The sequence below is a fragment of the Rhinolophus ferrumequinum genome, chromosome 8 (genome assembly GCF_004115265.2).
Source record: "Rhinolophus ferrumequinum isolate MPI-CBG mRhiFer1 chromosome 8, mRhiFer1_v1.p, whole genome shotgun sequence".
Classification (NCBI taxonomy): Eukaryota; Metazoa; Chordata; class Mammalia; order Chiroptera; family Rhinolophidae; genus Rhinolophus; species Rhinolophus ferrumequinum.
This window is the reverse complement of record NC_046291.1, coordinates 53,557,456-53,577,390: the sequence shown is the minus strand read 5'-3', so window position 1 is coordinate 53,577,390 and position 19,935 is coordinate 53,557,456. Positions and strand designations below refer to the sequence as shown.

Here is a 19,935-nt window from a genome sequence, read left to right as displayed (position 1 = left end):
TAAATGATTCTCACAATGAGATTAGCAACTCATTCTAAATTAGTATTGTAATATATCTTAAAGATCACATCATAAGGCTTCTTTATTCTGTAAGTCTAACAATTTATGATCAAAAGAAATAAACTTCTGTATTTTAAACATTTTTTTCTTTCTTACATATTTATAGATAAGGTGGAAAGAGAGGGGGACCCAAATATCTAAAAGGAAAAAGAGAGAAACAGCTTAATGAATAATGTACACAAAGTTAGTGACCAGGTATGTGCAATATGTGACATGACTGCCACCTCTTTATAAAATTGCCTTAGAATGACCTTAGAAAGTGAGCCCCAGGTTGTTTTTAAATTTTCATTGTGTCAACAATTACAACTTAAAATGATCAACGTGGGCAGAGCTGTCTGGTTTTCTCTTTTTACTCCTAGTAAGATTGTCTAAGCCCGGCCTACACTTCAGACCTCATGCATGATCCTTACCTTGTTATGCAGCATGGACGTTCTGATCACTAGATACTATCATACCATTAGAGTTTCCTGGCCTGGTCCCAACCCTAGTGCCACGAATGGTCCATCATGGTCCATCAGGCCAGGGATTGGCCTGTTAATGCAGCTACCTGGCCCTACTTCCAAAAAAGAAGGACTCACTTTGAATATAACATCACTATTCATGTTTGTATCTCCAAGAGGGGTCTCCATGAAGTCTTTTTTTTTTTTTTTTTTTAAATCCAGCTTTGACAGCCTCTTTTCTTCCAGATGGTGCATGGAGCCAAGCCTGTCAGAGACCCTTAGTCTCCTGCTGCCTTTTAATGCTGGTCCTTGATTGCTAATGACCCCCAGCTAGACTGGCTCCCCAACCCATTTAACCCCTCTCTGCTGGGTCCCCATCTCATGCAGGGTGAGAGGCAGTGAGAGCTGGAAGTTGGAAAGTGCCAAGTCAGCCAGGACCTCCTGCTTTTTCAGAGCTAGTAGCGCGTTTCCCGGTGCTATCACGGATGTCCAAGATCATTCCAGGGGAGAGCTCCTGTTAGTGTGATTTTCTCTGTATTGCCAGATAAATGCTACCCAGTCTCTGTAAATATTTATTTGACTAAGCCAAGATAACAGGGTCGATGAAAGAGTGTGTCCTTGAGGGTTCAAGGGTTGAGGACTACTGATATGAATCCCTGAAATATGTTAGTTTGGAAACTTAAAACTAAATTACACTGGAACTATCTTTTATTCTGGTCAAACTTAGTGGTCAGAGCAGCTCATATGTATCGGTATTCAAAGTCACTGCAAAGAAATGCGAGTGAAAGCAGTAATTAATTTCCTTAATGACAGACATATGATAAAATGCTCAACATCACTAATCATCAGAGAAATGCAAATAAAAACCACAATGAAAGATTACCTCACCACGATTAGAATGGCTATTATCAACAAGACAAATAGTAACAAGTGTTGGAGAGGCTGTGGAGAAAAAGGAACCCTCATACACTGTTGGTGGGAATGCAGACTGGTGCAGCCGCTATGGAAGGCAGTGTGGAGATTCCTCAAAAAATTACGAATAGAATTACCATATGACCCAGCAATCCCTCTCCTGGGTATCTACAAAAAAATCTGAAAACATTTATTCATAAAGACACGTGTGCTTCAATGTTCGTTGCAGCTTTATTTACAATGGCCAAGACATGGAAACAACCAAAATCTCTTTCAGTAGATTAATGGATAAAGAAGTTGTGGTATATATACACAATGGAATGCTATTCAGCGGTAATAAAAGATGAAATAGGACCATTTGTGACAACATGGATGGATCTTGAGATTATAATGCTAAGTGAAATAAGTCAGACAGAAAAAGCAGAGAACCATATGATTTCACTGATATGTGGTATATAAACCAAAAACAACAAAAGAACAAGACAAACAAATGAGAAACAAAAACTCATAGACACAGACAATAGTTTAGTGGTCAGTAGAGGGTAAGGGGGGAGGGGGGTGGGAGATGAGGGTAAAGGGGACCAAATATATGGTGATGGAAGGAGAACTGAGTCTGGGTGGTGAACACACAGTGGGATTTATAGATGATGTGATACAGAATTGTACACCTGAAATCTATGTAACTTTACTAACAATTGTCACCCCAATAAACTTTAATTAAAAAAAAAATGTCCTTGTCAATGCCTAAATCACTGTATAACAAAGGAGATAACCATTTTCAGATATGCTGGTAACAGCTGTTAAGCGTTTAATTTGGTTAAGCTTGGCTTGTTTTTTGTGATATGATGGAATGTGCTTGTAGCTATACTGGTCAGGTGACCCAGAGAAGGGAGATTTAAAAGGGAAAGAAAGTTGATGGCATTGTTTGTTGAAAGATCTTGAGTCCAGTGGAGAGATTTGAGTCTCTTATGCTCTCCTCATGACAAAATAACCTTCTATGATAATAAAGGGAAAGGGTGGGCATGAGAGGTCATCATTTTGTTTATTGTTTCTATATGGATTTTCATCAGCCTTGTATCAGATTGTAAGAAAGCAAAGCAAAAAATTTAGTAATTCTATATGACACTGAAGAACTGAAGTCTAAACTCTTGACCTGAGCAGAGACCTGATAGCTCACTATTTTAAAAAATCTTCAAATGTTTACTGGATAATTGGGCCAAATTTAATTTTACAGTGTACTAAGGAAATTTTTCTCAAAATGAAACACAAGATAGAAAAACTAATCCAATGTAATTATTTTCTATTTAACGTTGTTTCCACCAGGTACTTCCTCTTCCTGTTTTTTTTTTTTCTTTTTTTTTTTAGGAGGGCGCCGCTCACAGTGGCCCATGTGACGATCGAACCAGCAACGTTGGTTAGAGCACCACGCTCTAACCAACTGAGCTAACCGGTCACCCCCTTTATTGGTGTTTTAGAGATTAAAACTGAAAGAACCAGAGTGATCTAATTTTTCACCTCTAATGCTGAATTGATTTCACTTTTGCATCTCATTAGTTTAATGCAAACAAAATTATACTTGTGATTTCATCTTGGTCTGTTATTCACATGCTTTACCATTTCTCACATACATACATACACACACACACACACATAAACACACACACACACACACACACACACACACCTGCTAGTCATTTGTGTATAATGTCCCCCAAATCAAGTCATTCATGCTAAGGACTGCTGTCTCTACCTGTAAAAGTATTTTAGCATTTATGAACCCGGGTCGGTGTTTATAAAGCTGTACAAAACTGACTTGTACGTTGCAGTTTTTGATCACAGCTGGGAGAAAGCTGAGTAGGTGAGGTTAAAATGCTGTCTTTTAGTCCATCAGTAACCAAATGACCCAGAAAGGGTAGCCTACCTTATGCAGCATTGATCGTTGAATGAATCATGTCAGAACAAGGTTCTGGCATAGTTGTGGAGAAAATTTCACCCTGAATCCTGAATGCATTTTGATTGGTCTTCTTTAAATTCCACAAGCCAGTAGGGACAGCATTTATGTCCATTTCACAGATGAGGCTCTAAGTGGTCAAGTGTCTGGAACTCTGTAGTCACAGCACTTTAAAACTGGAAGGGATCTTCAAGGGCCTCTCGGCTAATGTTTCTCACCCTTTCCCTGCTTTCATGTTGGTTTCATGCAACAAACTTCCCTCAGGCACATCTGTCACTGTACCCAGACACACACATTGGGAAGGAGCATGACTCCAAATAGAACAGCCCAGAATCTCCAGATAAGAACGTGTGTAATGTACCACACTACCACCTTCTGTTGAAAAATCACTATATTAGTCTAACCCCCTTATTTCACAGATAAGAGATGGCAGCCCAGAGGTGGAAGCAGTGCGCCCAAGGTCACAGACCAATGAGTTCCAGAACTATGCCCAGGCCTTCAGACCCCAAGAACAGAGCTGTAGCTTCCAGCCCTTACTTAGCACACTAACGGCAGGAACTGGAACCAGGTTCTCAACTTAGAGAGCAAAGCTGAGCTGGGGATGAATGCCACAGGATCCCCTGCCACAAAGAATCAAAGACTACGTCTGTCCATCACAATTAGTTTAGTAAAACCAGCACTATCTGGTGTCCCATATCCTCAAGCATTTAAAATGTCGTTCCAATCTTCAAAGACATTCTTTTATTCCATTTTTATCTGCTTTTACCCAGGACATTGTTTCCCAGCTCCCAAGTAGTTCACTAGGTGATTTGCATCTCATTAGGAGCTCCAGTAATGACATCTCCCAGCCTGCTGCCTGGTGTTGTGGGCCTGTCAGATCCAGGTGTTAGAGTTTTCATGTTGACATTTTTGAAAACACTGAATTAATGCTATTTTCCCACTGGGTGCAGGTTACGTGGCCATTTTGGCCTTAATTCTTGCCTCCCTATAAGGCCAACGTTAGGAAACAGCCATTGTCAGGGAGGGTATAGATGAAGTCATTCATTCCCATGTGAAGACATCTGGCTGGAAGGGAATGTTGTGAGGTCTCAGGATCAGCAGTTTGAAAAACCCCTAGAGCAGAGAGATGGAACATAATGCAAATCTTCTGAGTACTATGCAAAGTAAAGCAAAAAGAAAACCCATGGCAACCCATCACTGATGCTGTAGAACTGATTCTAAGCTTATTCCTTTTAAACATTTTCAACTTGGTTCCAACCCTCCTGAGACCTTAGAGTTTTTGCCCTATATTTGTGTTTCACTTTAAAGGGAGTCTCCCTAGGTTAGAATGGCTTTCAGCTTTGACATGTGTGGGGACAGAGCCAGGAGTGCAGTTTCCAGGCTCTCGCCCTCACTTGAAAAGCTGCTCACTCAGGTAGTAAATGGCCATCAACTGTGATTGGATGGCCATCAGCTGTGGCTAGTTGGCCGTCAGCTGTAACCAGCGAGCCACTGGCCACTAATATAACTGTCGTGGCTACGCTAGCAGAAAATGGGGGCTAGTGAGAAGATGGTGGCTGAGCTAGCAAGCGCGGATTGCGGTTGGCACAGCAGAGTGTGGATTGCGGATTGCAGAGAGGTGGATTGCAGTTAGCAAGTGAGGTAGGTTGGCAGACAGAAATGGACGGCAGGTTGCGGATAGTGTGGCTCCTGCTTCCTGTGTCTCCAAACCAGCCGCCATCGAGAATATAGTGGTATGACTCCCCTATATGGCTCCGTAGGTGTTCCTTTTTGGCCTCACCATATCCTGCGTTCTTATGTGGAGAGCGGGACCAGAGACCCCGCATGACATCCTGCATGACAACACTCATTCATATACCAAAACCTCCAGAACAGCACTGAGCAACACTATACCTCTGGAAACCAGAGAAAATGTTTCCACAGTCAGCAAAATTGTTCTCTAGGAATAAGAGAAATTATTTTCCCCATGTCCGGGGAAATTAGTGTCTGCTTGGGGCTCAAGCATTGGTGCAGTTCCCAGAGCAAAGCAAATGCCTGACAATACCAGGAGCCCCATTAGGGATGCTTGCCCGTCCCAGAATTTTTCTGCCCAATCAAAACTTCTCTGATCCTATGCCAACTTTTCAAGATGACTGTGGGGACAGAGCCAGGAGTGCAGTTTCCAGTCTCTCGCCCTAACTTGGAAAGGTGCTCACTCGGGTAGTAAATGGCCATCAACTGTGATTGGATGGCCATCAGCTGTGGTTAGTTGGCCGTCAGCTGTAACCAGTGAGGTATTGGCCACTAATATAACTTCTGTGGCTATGCTAGCAGAAAATGGGAGCTGGCAAGAAGATGGTGGCTGAGCTAGCAAGAGTGGATTGCAGTTAGCAGGGGTTGGTTGGTTGGCAGATAGAGATGTGGACGGCAGGTTGCGGATAGTATGGCTCCTCCTGCTTCCTGTGTCTCCAACCCAGTCGTCAGCGAGACTATAGTGGTGTGACTCTCCTATCCATGGCTCCGTGGGTGTTCCTTTTTGGCCTCACCATGTCCTGCGTTCTTATGTGGGGAGCGGGACCAGAGACCCCTCCTGACACTCTGCATGACAATGACAACTAGCTAATCTGCAAAATCAACCTAAACTCTTCTGAAAGGGTTAAATCCCTGGTTTTTTTTCCAACTCTGGTTACAGATTAAAATCATCTGGAAGTGGGGAGGGGCTTTTTAAAACAATAACAATGCCAGAGCCCTACTCCTGACCAACTGCTTTAGGCTCTCCTGCTGTAAGGCCACTGAGTCTGTATTTTTAAAAAGCCCTTCAGGTTATTCTAAGCTGATGAGGGTGGAGAACCACTCCCATATAACAAGAATTACAGCAACCCCTTAGGAGCACCTGCTCTGCCCCAGGTGCCATGTTTTCTCTTTTCGTACATTATCTGTCATCCTACAACCCCACTTGAGTGATAATTGTCACCAAGTTCAGACCTCTAATAAGTGCCAGAGGTGGATTCATAGCCAATTTTTCTGAGTTTACTGTTTTTTTTCCCCCCACAATATTCATGTTTCTCAAGGTGTGGGACATGGGCCACTGGTGATTTGCAAGTTGATTTTAGATGGTGTGTGGATGTGACATTAAATGACAATAGATCATGTAAAAGAAAGGTACTCCTTTTTCAATTCTCAATTTAAATTCTTCAGATTAAGGAGAAAGTCATAGTGGTATTAGTTTGTCTCTAAGTCATCTCACGTTTACTCACCTTTCTTTTTAACAAACCTTTTTAAAAGCCCAGAACATTCTGTGAGAAACAGAATCTAGCTCAGGTGTGAAAATATTGTTTTCTTTTCATTGTATTTATTTTTTGGTTTCTATTTATGGCAAATGTTGCCACTGCTTTTCCATTTACAGTAGTGAAAAAAGTTTTATGTTTAAAGAAATGTATTCAAATAAAAAAAGAAGTTAGTTGATTTTTTAAATATTAAATAAACAATAGTACAGTGTCTTGAATAGAGCAAAAAATGTTTCAGTGGTAGATGAATGACAGAAGTTTGAGAAATACTTCCCTACAGCATGCTAATTTTAAAAACAGGCCTCTCCACACCTGTTAGCCAATGGGACCTCTCACCTACCACCCAATCACACAAGAGAGGAAACAACTTGTTCTGTCCATTTCAGGTCCAGCCACGACCTATGAACTTTGTTGCTGCTTCCAGCTCAAGAGGGATCCTGAAAAACAAATGGCTAATAAAGATGTGGAGTGGGACAGGGCGTACATTTACCCTCTCAACTAATCAATGAAATACAAATCAAAACACAAACGACATGCCATTTTTTCCACCTATTGAATTGTCAGACATTTTCTTAAAGGGCTGTCCCATACTGGTGAGGACCTTCAGAAACTGGTAATCTCAGGTACAGATGGTAAAAGTATATTTTGCTACATATTTTCTGGATGGCAATTGGATATACAAATCATAACTTTCAGAAATATGTATACTCTGTGGCCAATAATTTCACTTATAGGAATTTATTCTAAGAAAATAATGAGGATTATTAAAGATCAAACTATGAGTATGTTCCTCAAAGTATTACTTATTATAGAAAAACATTACCCCAAATAGGAAATTATAAACTTAATCATGGATCACCTATTAAATGAAATACCATGCAGCAATTAGAAATGATGCCATTTAGACTAATCTAGAAGACAGATAAGAAACTTGTTCCAGCATTTGCTACTATTGTGGGGATAGAATAAGGAGGTGGGAAAGAAGACAGACTTTTCGTTTCTTTTTTTTTGTTGTTTTTGTTTTTGTTTTCTTTCATTTTGTTTTTAGGAGTAAATTAATTTATTTTTATTTAAATTTTTGGAGGGTGCCAAAATCTGGGAATGAACAATTTTTAAAGAGATCCAATAAGAGAATCAGAAAATAGCTAATTCTTTCTTGAGGAGGGGCTTATGTAATAAAAATTAATTTTCTCACAGTTCTGGAGGCCAGAAATCCAACATCAAGGTGTGCAAAGGTTTGGCTTCTTCTGAGGTTTCTCTTCTTGGTTTGTAGATAGTGAACTTCGGCCTGTATCTTAATCTCTTCTTATAAGGACACCAGTCATACTGGATTAACACCCATTCTAAAGACCTCATTTTAACTTAATTACCTACTGAAAGACCCTATCTCCAAATACTGTCACATTGATTTTGGAAGGATGAAATTAATCCTGTAACACCACTCTGCCCTGCCACCCCACTGTTTTATTAATGGCCTTTGACCCTTTTAAGATGCTTCTAGTTTGGGGAAGGGTACAAGACTTCACTGTTATATTTTCATTATTTTTTTTAATTATGTTAAATAAGCACACAGTGAATACTGCCACTATAAGTTCTGCACCTGGGGCCAACATGCAGGTAGAGCTAAGAACGTCGCTCTAGACGTTCTAGGTAGGGAAGAACATCGCTGTCAGTTGGGAAAAGAGCGCAGGTCAGCGGGTGGTCTGTCAAACGCAACTCTGGCCAGTTTTATTTATACTTGTTGGTGGTGACCTGGTGACGTTCGTGTTCCTGATTACTAGAGAGCTAACCCTGGTATAGATAGGACTTCAGTTTACACAGCGCTTTCACAGGCTTTGTCTCTTTTAACCCTCCTGTCCCTGGGCAAGGCCGGTAGAGATTTGTCAACAGTCAGTTGCTTAGTCTGCCCACACGGTCCAAAGAAACTGCCCCCCCACCAACCCCCTCCGCGAGAATGGGACTCGCTCCTGGGACAGTTAGTTACTCAGCCACAGATCCTGCGCCCCAGGATCGGTGGCTCCACCCTCTCTGGACAGAAGATAGACTTTTCAGTGCTTCATTGATTTGAACATTATGTTCATTTATCACTTTAAAAACGGCAACTATACTTTAATAAAAAAATTGTTAATGTAACTCTAAAAGAAATACTATTTTAAAGTAGGTTAATATCATGGAAATAATATTTATGACTTTATTATTAAGTGGGGGTAAAGCAGTAATAAATTACTGTACATGATTTTTTTGGCGGGGGGGTTTAAAAAAATGAATGCGTACTCTCTAGAAAAATATTGAAAGTATATTAAGAAAAAAATACTAATGAACTTTGTTTTTTAAAGGCTGACTTTATCTCCCTTCTTGTTAGATTACAGGTTCCCCAGAGATGTCCCAGGATACAAAAGGCCCTTTTCTTATTGGAAGCTTAGGTAATAATATCCCAATAGACAGTCAGAAGCAAAGAGTGGGCCACATGGATGGAACAGATCTTAACAAGAATGGTGAATAGTGACCATGCATTCATTCTTTTATTGTCAAGTGTGTGCCAAACTCTGAACTATGAAATAGTTTCAGGGGAAATTATTACCACTTCCCTAAATAGTAAGAAGAAAATTCCATGTAGACAATTTATAACTCTACCATCTTCCACAGGCACTAATTTAACTTGGGGATGTTTTCTTTGTAGCAATTTTTCAATTTTGAAGAAGATTGTTCATGACATAACATGGCAACTGGGAAAATTTGTAGTTTTCCTTTCATCTTAGAAAGGAAGATCTGAGTAACATGCACCCCAGGAGAAAATCTCTCGTTCTGGTTGTGTGTGTGTGTGTTTTACAAAAGCCTACTGAATTCCTTAGTTCACTCCTGAAGTTAGACATGGTAAGGTGAAAATTTGTAAAAACATCTCTGTAAAAGAATAAGCCTCATAATAGAGGCCAGGACCTAGACCTTGGGATTTAGAATCAAAAGACCTGAGTTCTAGTCCTGGCTCTGAAAGGAGACTGGCAGAGGGGCTCCTGCTCCCTGGGCCTCGGACCCCTCAGATATAAAAGAAAGGGGTCTTTTGTCAGCAGGACATTGGGAAACCTGAATTCTCAGTTGGACTTGGACTCTAACTTGCTGTGTAGTCTCTTAATCTCCCTGTGCCATTGTTAGCTCTTTGGGGTTATTTGTCCTTCCCAAGATGAAATGAAGTAAAGAAAAAGATACTTTGCAAAACAAGATTTGCTACATAAAAATGAAGTGGTAAGGGGAAGAAGCACAGAGCCAGAAAAGACAGGTCATCTCATTTAGAGCGATTTCATGTAAGTATCCACTGGAGTACCACACAGCGTGGTCCACCATCATTGAGGAGAAATATCATTCAGCTGACAGCTGGGCTACTGTCACCTCCAAATGCCCTGAGAACTTTGGTCAGAGAAGTGATGTACCTCCCTTTATGCACAGAGTTGACAGAGCTCTATAAATTTACCATATGACTCTAATTCTATTTACATGCTCCCGCAAGGGTATATCTTTAACTCCATTTGGGATTTGCCATCTGTAAATATAGAACACTGAACACTGCTTGCTTCAAGTGGATGTTTTACTTGGCAAGTGACCCTGGGAATGCCTCACCCACAAATGGCAATCAGATCCGAAGTCATACGGCTCAGGAAGTACCCATGCCTGCTGAGGCCCACAGGGAGGGTACAAAGGACTATGGTTCCCTTAGTATGCTCTCTCTAGGAACCCTGCTCACTGCCTACCCATTCCTCAGGGGCCTAGAATCTATACTGCCCCACCAGGACTGTAGGCCCCATCCTGCCCTCCTGTGTGGCTGTTCCTCCCTCACTGCAATCCTGCTAGGAAATTTATCAGAAATGGCACATCTGTAGTTGGTGAGAAAAAGTGAAACAGTGTTGGGAGAGAGCATTTGTGGCCAAAGAAGCGAAAAATCAACAGGTCAAATAGAATAGAGGAAGTCATCTCCTTCTCCATCTCTGAGATGTTAGGGGAGAACAAAAAGCCTCAGCTGTGACTTAAAATTGTGCTTGAATTAGCGTTGCCAGATTTAGGGGGGTGGAAAAGGACACCCAGCTAGACTTGAATTTCAGATCAACAACCAATCCCTTTTTAATGTAAGTACCGATATGTCTTAAGTATTACATAGGATATACTTACACTAAAAAAGTATTGGTTATTTATCTGAAATTCAAATTTAACTGGGTGCCCTGTTTTTGATCTGGCAACTCTAACTTGGATACACCTGTATGTTCAATAAATAGAATTGAAATGTTAAATTTCCAAACCAGTTGTTTGAAGTTATGTAAGGAAACCACCCATTGAATTCAGCTATTTGTCTCTCACCATGTGCTTGGCCAATTGTGTAGCCACAAAATGTGATAATTTGGGATTAGAGAGAAACGTGTATGCATTTCCCTGTGCTCCTGAAACTCCATCCAGATTTCTCCCCTTTTCTGACAGATTTGTCTCCAGTTTATTGTAAAGTTCTGTGACAACTCAGAAGAGAAGGACTCAGAAGAGAAGGATGTGTTCAAGTTCTCAAATATGAAACCGAAAGATGCAGGGAGTTGGGGTGGCCAGTTAGCTCAGTTGCTAAGAGCATGGTGCTGATAATACCAAGGTTGCCAGTTCAATCCCCACATGGGCCACTGTGAGCTGTGCCCTCCTTTAAAAAAAAAAAAATTCTGGGAGAAAAGGGTGCAGGGATTCTAGAAAAGGAGAGAGACCTATGTTAGTGCAAACTGGTATTCATGACATAATATAATTTTTAAAGCACTATAGGGAGGTAGCCCCCATGTATTACAAACTGGAGAGTCTGGCTTGGCTTATAAACATTTACGTGAGGTGGCATTCGGGCACTTTCAGAATATGAACATCATGTCTTCAGAGTAAATAACTCATATTCTAATGTGTATCTTCAAACTTGGATTTTCCACTTTATCTATATAAATGTAGTCAAGTGAACTATGTAATTACCAGATAACCATACTGTTTTATATCTCATAAGTAAATTGATTAGTTCAAGAGCCAACAGACAGGGGTTCAGGCTTCCATTCTGACACAGATTAGCCTCGCTGAGCTATAGTTTCTTCATCTGTTGAAAGAAAGAATAATTTTTGTCCTATATGCCTCAGTGATTATTTTTTATTTTTACATTTTTATTAGAAAACTCATGATAAACTTCTCATTGTGAACACATATTTGGATTTAATCAATGTGCTATATGCTATTTGTATTTTGCTTCTTTTTCTGATTTTTTAATTGTTAGCTATCAACACCATACCCACATTTATCCTTGTTGACGCCTTCATGGTATGACCTTGTGTTTATATGTCAATGTTAGCTCCTCCCCAATTATTAACACTTATCATGTTTCTAGCTTTTCTTCTACTACAAAAGTGTTATATCCATCTTCATACAGATTGCCTTTTTTCCTTTTGGTTTACCATGTTGGGACATGTCCAGGTTTTGTTATAATTGTCAAATTGCACTACAGGGGCAGTTGAGCCTATGGACTCACCAGTGTACCTGGGGCCTCTTCTGCATTGTCTTTTAAAGACCTTTTGATTTATCCTAATAAATAGAAAGGCAGTAGTAATTGTGTTAATTGAAGCTCTTTGTCAGGGTGGCTGAACATGTTTTAATACCTCATTTTGTAATTGCATTTCAACATACATGAATATGTCTCTGTCTTTCTCTTGACTCAAGCTTTCCATATTATGGATTGTAGGTGTGTGTGTGTGTGTGTGTAATATTCATTTGTTTTTACCTTTCTGTTACACTTCCTTTCATCTTAGTTTTCTTACTGTTTATTCTATAGAATATTTTACATTAACATAATTGAACCCATCCTTGTCATTAATTATCTTCTTCCACAGTTAAAATAGTCTATTCCATTTCCTTCTAAAGTTTTTATGGGAATGTTTAAAATGTTTAGCTATATAACTCATCTGGAATTTATTGTGGCCTGTGAGAATCAAGAGGTATATTGAGAAAAGTAAAAAATTTTTTACTTTAGAAATTTTTTTTAGGAACTAATTTGAATTCAGCAGCACTAGCTTATGGACTTAAGCAAGTCACCTAACCGCTTCAGACTCAGTGTTTTCTACTAGACTGAAGGGAGGGACCCTGTCTTGCCTTTAGATAAAGATTCTCTTTATCTTCCACATATAGCAAAGTACCTAACATTTAGGATAAACATTAAAGGTCTATATTTAAGTTATATTTTTTGTATATCGCTATCAGATTGTTCCAACAGCATTTATTGAATCATGATTCACTTCCCACTTATATATTTGGTTGCTTATGATTGGTCATATATCAGTGACACTCAGATTTGCTCCAATGGCAAAGCACCTGGAAGTTGTAGCACGCTTTGCAAAACATCATGAAACATGGGGATATTAAAGTTAAAATAATGAAAATTAAAATTGGATGCTAAATAAGACACCAGCTTACACCAGATTCTAGTATACTATAAACACTATCTGATCAGACACCAAGAATTTTTCTTTTAATTTATGGGAGAAATTTTAAAATAGAGAAAATTCTACCCAATAATGTAATTCCTTCTAAAAATCAGGAAAAGAACACCCACCCATAGAACAGGAAGTTGTTTAAGAGCAAAAGTTGAAAACCACATCTTAAAATAAGCATTCCCAGTTAAGAATATAAATAAAAGCCTATGATCAAGTGTAAACACTATATAAATGTAAAGTCCAGCTAAACTGGGCTGAACTCCAGCTGAACCCCAAAACTATTTAAGATCAGTCTTTCGAGTTACCCATATTGAAATTCCTGTAATATTAGAAGTCTAAAGGAGAGTAGATGTCAGATCTCCAGTGCATGTTCACACCAACAACCTTAACTCTAGACACTTCTGTTTATTAATGTATAAATCAGAGGAGATAGCCCAAAAGGGCCTCAACATCATGTTCTCCCGTATTACAGAATTTGGATTTTGCAAAGCAAGCAGGAGGTAGGTTATGTTGGAACTATCTGAAAAAAACCATTTCAGTTCTGGATTCCTTGTACTCTGAGCCAGCACAAGAGGCTGGAGTCCTGCCCTCTGCGCACAGTTCCTACAGATGTGGATGGGTATATCTGTTAAGGCGACCGGAACCCTCTGCAAGCAACAGCACCTTGCTATGCTAATTCATATTTTGTCGTGGCATTTACTTTTTTTTAACTTTTTTGTATTAGTTTCAGGTGTAAAAAAACATAATAAACATTTACACACCTCACAAAGTGATAACCCCAACAAGTCTACTACCCATCTGACACTGTGCTTAGCTATTACAATAAAATTGACTATATATTCCCTATGCTGTACTTTATATCCCATGACTGTATACAGAGGGTACCAAAAAATGTATACACTTTTTTTTTTTTTTTTTTTAAGATTTTATTGGGAAAGGGGAACAGGACTTTATTGGGGAACAGTGTGTACTTCCAGGATTTTTTCCAAGTCAAGTTGTCCTTTCAATCTTAGTTGTGGAGGGTGCCGTTCAGCTTCAAGTTGTTGTCCTTTCAGTCTTAGTTGTGTCGGGCGCAGTTCAGCTCCAGGTCCAGTTGCCGTTGCTAGTTGCAGGGGGCGCAGCCCACCATCCCTTGTGGGAGACGAACCGGCAACCTTGTGGTTGAGAGGATGCACTCCAACCAACTGAGCCATCCGGGAGCTCAGCGGCAGCTCAGCTCAAGGAGCCGTGTTCAATCTCAGTTGCAGTGAGCAGAGCCCACCATCCCTTGAGGGAGTCAAGGAGTCGAACCAGCAACCTTGTGACTGAGAGCCCAATGGCCCATGTGGGAATCGAACCAGCAGCCTTCGGCGTTAGGAGCAGGGAGCTCCAAACGCCTGAGCCACTGGGCCGGCCCTGTATACACATTTTAAGAAAGGAAAAAACTGTATTAAAATTGTAATACTCAATACGCGTATATACTGAGAACAAAATATGACTACAAGTCACATTTGACTTCTGCAATTACAAGAAGTGCTAGAAGTGATTACCATCAGCTTAATTTTAATAGAGTTTTTTCCCTTCTCAAAATGTGTGTACATTTTTTTGGCACCTTCTGTATATATATTTTAATTATATTTGATATTCAACATTATTTTATACTAGTTTCAGGTGCACAGCGCAGTGGTTAGGCATTTATATAATTTATGAAGTGATCCCCCAATAAATCTCATACCCATCTGACACCATACATAGTTTTTACATCATTATTGACTATATTCCCCATACTGTATTTTACATCCTCGTGATTATTTTGTGACTACCAATTTGTACTTTCTAATCCCTTCACCTTTCTCACCCATTCCCCAACCCCCTCCCATCTAGCAACCAGTTGGTTCTCTGTTTCTATGAGTCCATTTCTGTTTTGTTTGTTCATTTGTTCTGTTGTTTAGATTCCACATGTAAGTGAGGTCATATGGTATTTGTTTTTCTCTGTCTGACTTATTTCACTCAGCATAATATCCTTAAATCCATCCATGTTGTTGCAAATGGTAAGATTTCAGTCTTTTTTATGGCAGAGTAATATTCCATTGTATAAATGTACCACAATTTCTTTATCTAGTCGCCTATTGATGGGTATTTCAGTTGTTTTCATATCTTGGCTATTGTGAATAGCACTGCAGTAAACATAGGGGCACATATATTTTTTTCAATTAGTGTTTTGGATTTCTTTGGATAAATACCCAGGAGTGGAATTGCTGGGTCATAAGGTAGTTCTACTTTTAATTTTTTGAGGACCCTCCATACTGTTTTCCATAATGATTACACCAGTTTGCATTCCCAGCAACAGTGTACAAGGGTTCTCATAGCACTTACTTTTACTTAGACTTTTGACTTTTAATAAGAATGTTTCTTGTGAAGAAAGACAATATGCTTTAGTTTACCTGTTAGAACAGAAGGTAAAAGACAGTGTTGGGTCCCCATTCTGACTTGATCTGGAATGAGTCATTCAACAGTTATAGACCTCAGTTTCCTTTTCTGAAAAAAACGGTACTGAAACTGAACATTTCCTAAAATCCCGTATGATTCAAATAGTCTCGTTCAAACATAGATACATTCCAATTCAAGAAAAATAAAAATGCAAAACTTCACACTTAGGAAACTGATAATTCACTGTTCATAATGGTCCTTGCTGAGTCATTCTTCACTTACAAATTACCCCACAATTTCCTTAAATAGTATGAATCTCCAGTGAAGTCAAAATGTGATTCCAAGTACAAATCTCCCACTCTTTTTTATGAATAATTAGTTTATGATATACACTTGGTCCAGGGAAGTCAGAACTACAGAACCCTGTTGCAGATATAGTACCAAAAGAAGAGCCAATTCCACAAAAATCATCTGCTTAACAGAGAAATAAATCGTGACTTCATTGGACTCGTGGTTTCTTAATCTCTAGTGCATTCTTGGTCCGGAGTTGAATTCAGGACTAACACGTCGAGGCTGCTCCCTGAAATCGGGCAATCATCCTTTTGCTTTCCCCTTTGCACTGCCTCCAGGGACTGCATGAATCAATGGCATTGTTCAAAGCTTTTCAGTAAATACTAGCTCAAGCCATTTCCCTCCAAAATGTATCCCACCAAAAGGTTTGCTTCCCATCTACCCAAGAGTATGTGTGCTCCAGATGTCTTTGAACTCTCACAGTAGGATGTGGTACAAACCATCCTAAGTTGCCTTCGTTGTCCTGAGTTACCTCACTAAGAAGGCACTTTCTACTCTACAAGGGCTGACCACCAACCTCTACTTCACCAGTGTGGACAAACCAACTTGCTTTCCCTCGCTCTTGACTGCTGGTTCAGATTAGAAAGATGAAGGCAGAGTTACAGTCAGTGGCCCTTGTTTACGCTTAGTCTCTGTGTGTTTGTCTTTTTAGGATAATATTTCTCCTAATAATAGCAAAGCTCTAACATGCCCATTAAAATGAGATACAGTTTTTACTAAGTGCATTTATGTGAAGAGCAATTTTTCACTTGATTTTCCCAAAACCTCGGATGGTTTACAGTAAAGTTTTGCTCTCTTGTTGCAGGTTCAGAAAATGGTTTTGCACAGAAGCAGCGAACACCTCACCGAAGATGTCAGCAGCCCAAAATGTTGAGTAGCCCTGAGGACACCATGTACTATAACCAGTTAAATGTGAGTTCAAAGTGGCCATAAAGCTGTTTCACTGGCTTTGTTTCCAGTTAATAATTCTGTTATTAATACCTGTTCCAGCCCCTCCAGCCCCACCCCCACTCTCTTATGCTCTCGTCTTGAACATGTGCTTAGGCTCTTTATCTGTTGCTTTCATGTCAGGATGTCTGCCTTCACGGTGAATAATTGATGTGGTTTATCAAAGACGAGCAAGATGCATGCTTCATCAGGCTCACTTGAGCCCTTTGATCAAAAAAATTATGCTGTGACTTCTGATATTATCAGCATCTGCTTGCATTCAACACAAAATCACTTTGAATTAAAAATTAACGACTTGCTGCTTTGCTTTGACTGTGTGTTCTTGGCCCTCTCCACAGGGAACTCTAGAATATCAAGGGAGCAAGAGGAAGCCAAGAAAACTTGGGTAAATATCTGTCTTCTTAGTTCTAAGCAACTGTAAACAGAAGGGGTCCTTTGTGATATTACAGAAAATACGAAACTTTCAAGAGGCTTCTAAAAATATGCAGTGGGGATAGCGCCACTATTATTGACATTGGAAACTACTTTTCACAGTAGCAAGTATACAAAACTTGAATCTATTCTGTCTGAAAAGGCTGGAATTGCCATCTAAAGGCAAATGTTATTCCTCGTTATTTTCTCACAGAATTGTACTTTCCTCATAACTGGAGGTATGTAGCAAGCAGGTTGTGTAAAACTCTCCTACAAATAGTGCAAATAGGCCTCTTCCCCACATTACCCTACCCCTGGGCCTTAAAGGTACACAAAGGAAAACACCCACCCACCCCCATCCCGCAGTGGTTAGACTGGGGACTCGAAGGAGTTTGGGCTCATTTGATTGTTAGCATCTCAACTGACAATAGCAATGAGGTAGGTAATTGGTACTATTAGACTGGTGCAAAAGTAATTGCAGTTTAAAAGGTTAAAAATAATTACAAACACTGCAATTACTTTTTCACGAACCTAATAGTTTGAGAACTGGGGAAGGTCAGGAGGGGAACGTTCTCATCTAAAAGAAAGCAGGAGACAGACAAGGTAATTCACATAAATCAAGTTGCAATATGACCACAACTTCCAGACACCACTAAATCGGGCCTGTTACTGTGTTTCCCCGAAAATAAGATAGATAATCCACTCTACTGCATCTTTTGGAGCAAAAATTAATATAACACCCAGTCTTGTTTTACTATAAGACCTGGTATAACATAATATAATAATATAATATAATATAATATAATATAATATAATATAATATAATATAATATAATATAATACTGGGTCTTAATTTTTGCTCCAGAAGACGCATGAGAGCTGATGGTTCGGTTAGGTCTTATTTTCGGGGAAACAGGGTACCAGTGTATGACCCACAGGTGAAAGGCCTTGTTTATCAGACCCAGTCCCTCTGAACTTGGGGACCCTGCCTACTGTAAGCTGTCCTTCTCTCCTTGTGTTGGGACCCAACACTGTTCCAAGTACTGACACAACTTTAGCTGCCCCAGTGATGGTTGTGGCATTTGTTTTCTTTTTCTGCTGAAACTTCTTTCTTTGTTGCAGCCAAGTCAAAATTCTTGATGGGGAAGATGAATACTACAAATCTCTGTCACCTGTGGACTCCATCCCTGAGGAAGACAACTCAGCCCACCCTTTCTTTTTTCCCTCGTCCTCAAAAGGAGCATCTTTTGCTCAACACTGAGCTGTGTTTCCTGCCCCCCAGTCTGTTGAGGGTAAGAACAATCATGGTAATTGGCTGATTGTCATTTAATAAGAAAGCACTGTCAGCTTCTTTAGATATGTGCTGGAGCCTTACTGAACAATTTTCAGATTCTTAATCATTTTCTCCTACCTCCATCACCCTCCCCATATCGGTTGTGCAGCCTGAGCTGAGTAATCCCTTCTTTTCACATACCTTTGGGACACTCAGCACACCTCCACTAGAATCACAGCCATCATTCATGCCTCCATCTAAGAGGGTAACAATCTCACCATAAGCCAGTTGTGAGCACTGATAATATTTCTTTATTTTTCCCACACGTCAATCTGAGCAGAAAATCCAAGAGTTCCTTTTCTCCTTGCTTCCTTTTCTCCTTGCTGGTCTTTCTACCCTGCCTGCCTTTCCCCAGGGTCAGGGCTCCATTGCTAAGTGCCTTCATCTTGAAAGAGTGCTCTCAAGGTCTCCAAGGTCAGGATAAACTTTCGTGTTTAGGGGGAGAGGCCTAAATTTTTGGATTCTTTCTATAAGGCAAATGAACCCCTCTCTTGCTAATTATTATACTGGTAAAGCCTGTGCCTCTTTATTCCACCTTGCCAAGACACACCTATCACCTTACCAGTAAAAGAAAGGAGTGAGGCGGAAAGAAAATTTGGACCCATCAGAATCCATGTCACCTTGTGTTGTAACTTTCCCTTCTCTGGTCAGCTGTCTCCACTAGGCTGTGTGAGTGGCTGCCAGGGAGGTATCTTGTCTCATCCTCTTTGTGGGCACAGAGTCCAGCACAGTGACATCTAGTAAATGTCCACCCTTGAATGAGTAGAGAGACTTAGTTCCACAAACATATCTGATAGGAAAGTTACCTTTAATTATATGTCATATACGATCAATCACTTTTCTTAAACTCTAAGCTCTGATTTTTCATTCAAGGTTGGGCTAATCCTATTGTAATGATGTTGTACCATATATTATAACACTCAGTAAGATTCAATACAACAAAGCTTTTTTGGAGCAACTACTCTATGCAAAACAATATGTGAGGTTGCTGTGTGATGTAAAAACCCTATAAGATCCATTCTCTAGAACAGATGTTCTCAACATTTTTCTTACTTTAACTTGACAGATAGAACACATGGGAGTACCCAGATCTGGAGGAAAATAAACTTGAGGAAATAGGAAAAAAAGCTGTTTTCAGAATTTTAAAGGGGAGAGTTATAATAAGCATTTTACAAACTTAAATAATGAAATGTGGCTTTTAAAGCTCTCAGAAATTGTAATTTTACAAGAAAAAGAAATGAGTCAATTATTCTATAGTTAAATTTTACTTTTTAAAAAATATCTTGATTTTTTTCCCCAGATCTTCACCACAAAGGTAATGTTTATAAGATACGCAAATAGAGCAAAAGAAACACAAATTAACTTTATTGTTTAA

General features: G+C 39.7%; 1 protein-coding gene across 1 annotated transcript in view; it reads left to right on the top strand.

Moving 5' to 3' along the window:
- MYO3B (myosin IIIB) overlaps positions 1-18,488 on the top strand; it is a 386,500-nt gene extending 368,012 nt beyond the window's left edge. The window contains exons 33-35 of the mRNA XM_033111465.1: positions 16,674-16,780; positions 17,155-17,201; positions 18,350-18,488. Coding sequence (XP_032967356.1) covers positions 16,674-16,780; positions 17,155-17,201; positions 18,350-18,488 — 293 coding nt within the window. The remainder of the gene's footprint in view (positions 1-16,673; positions 16,781-17,154; positions 17,202-18,349) is intronic.
- The last annotated feature ends 1,447 nt before the right edge of the window (positions 18,489-19,935 follow it).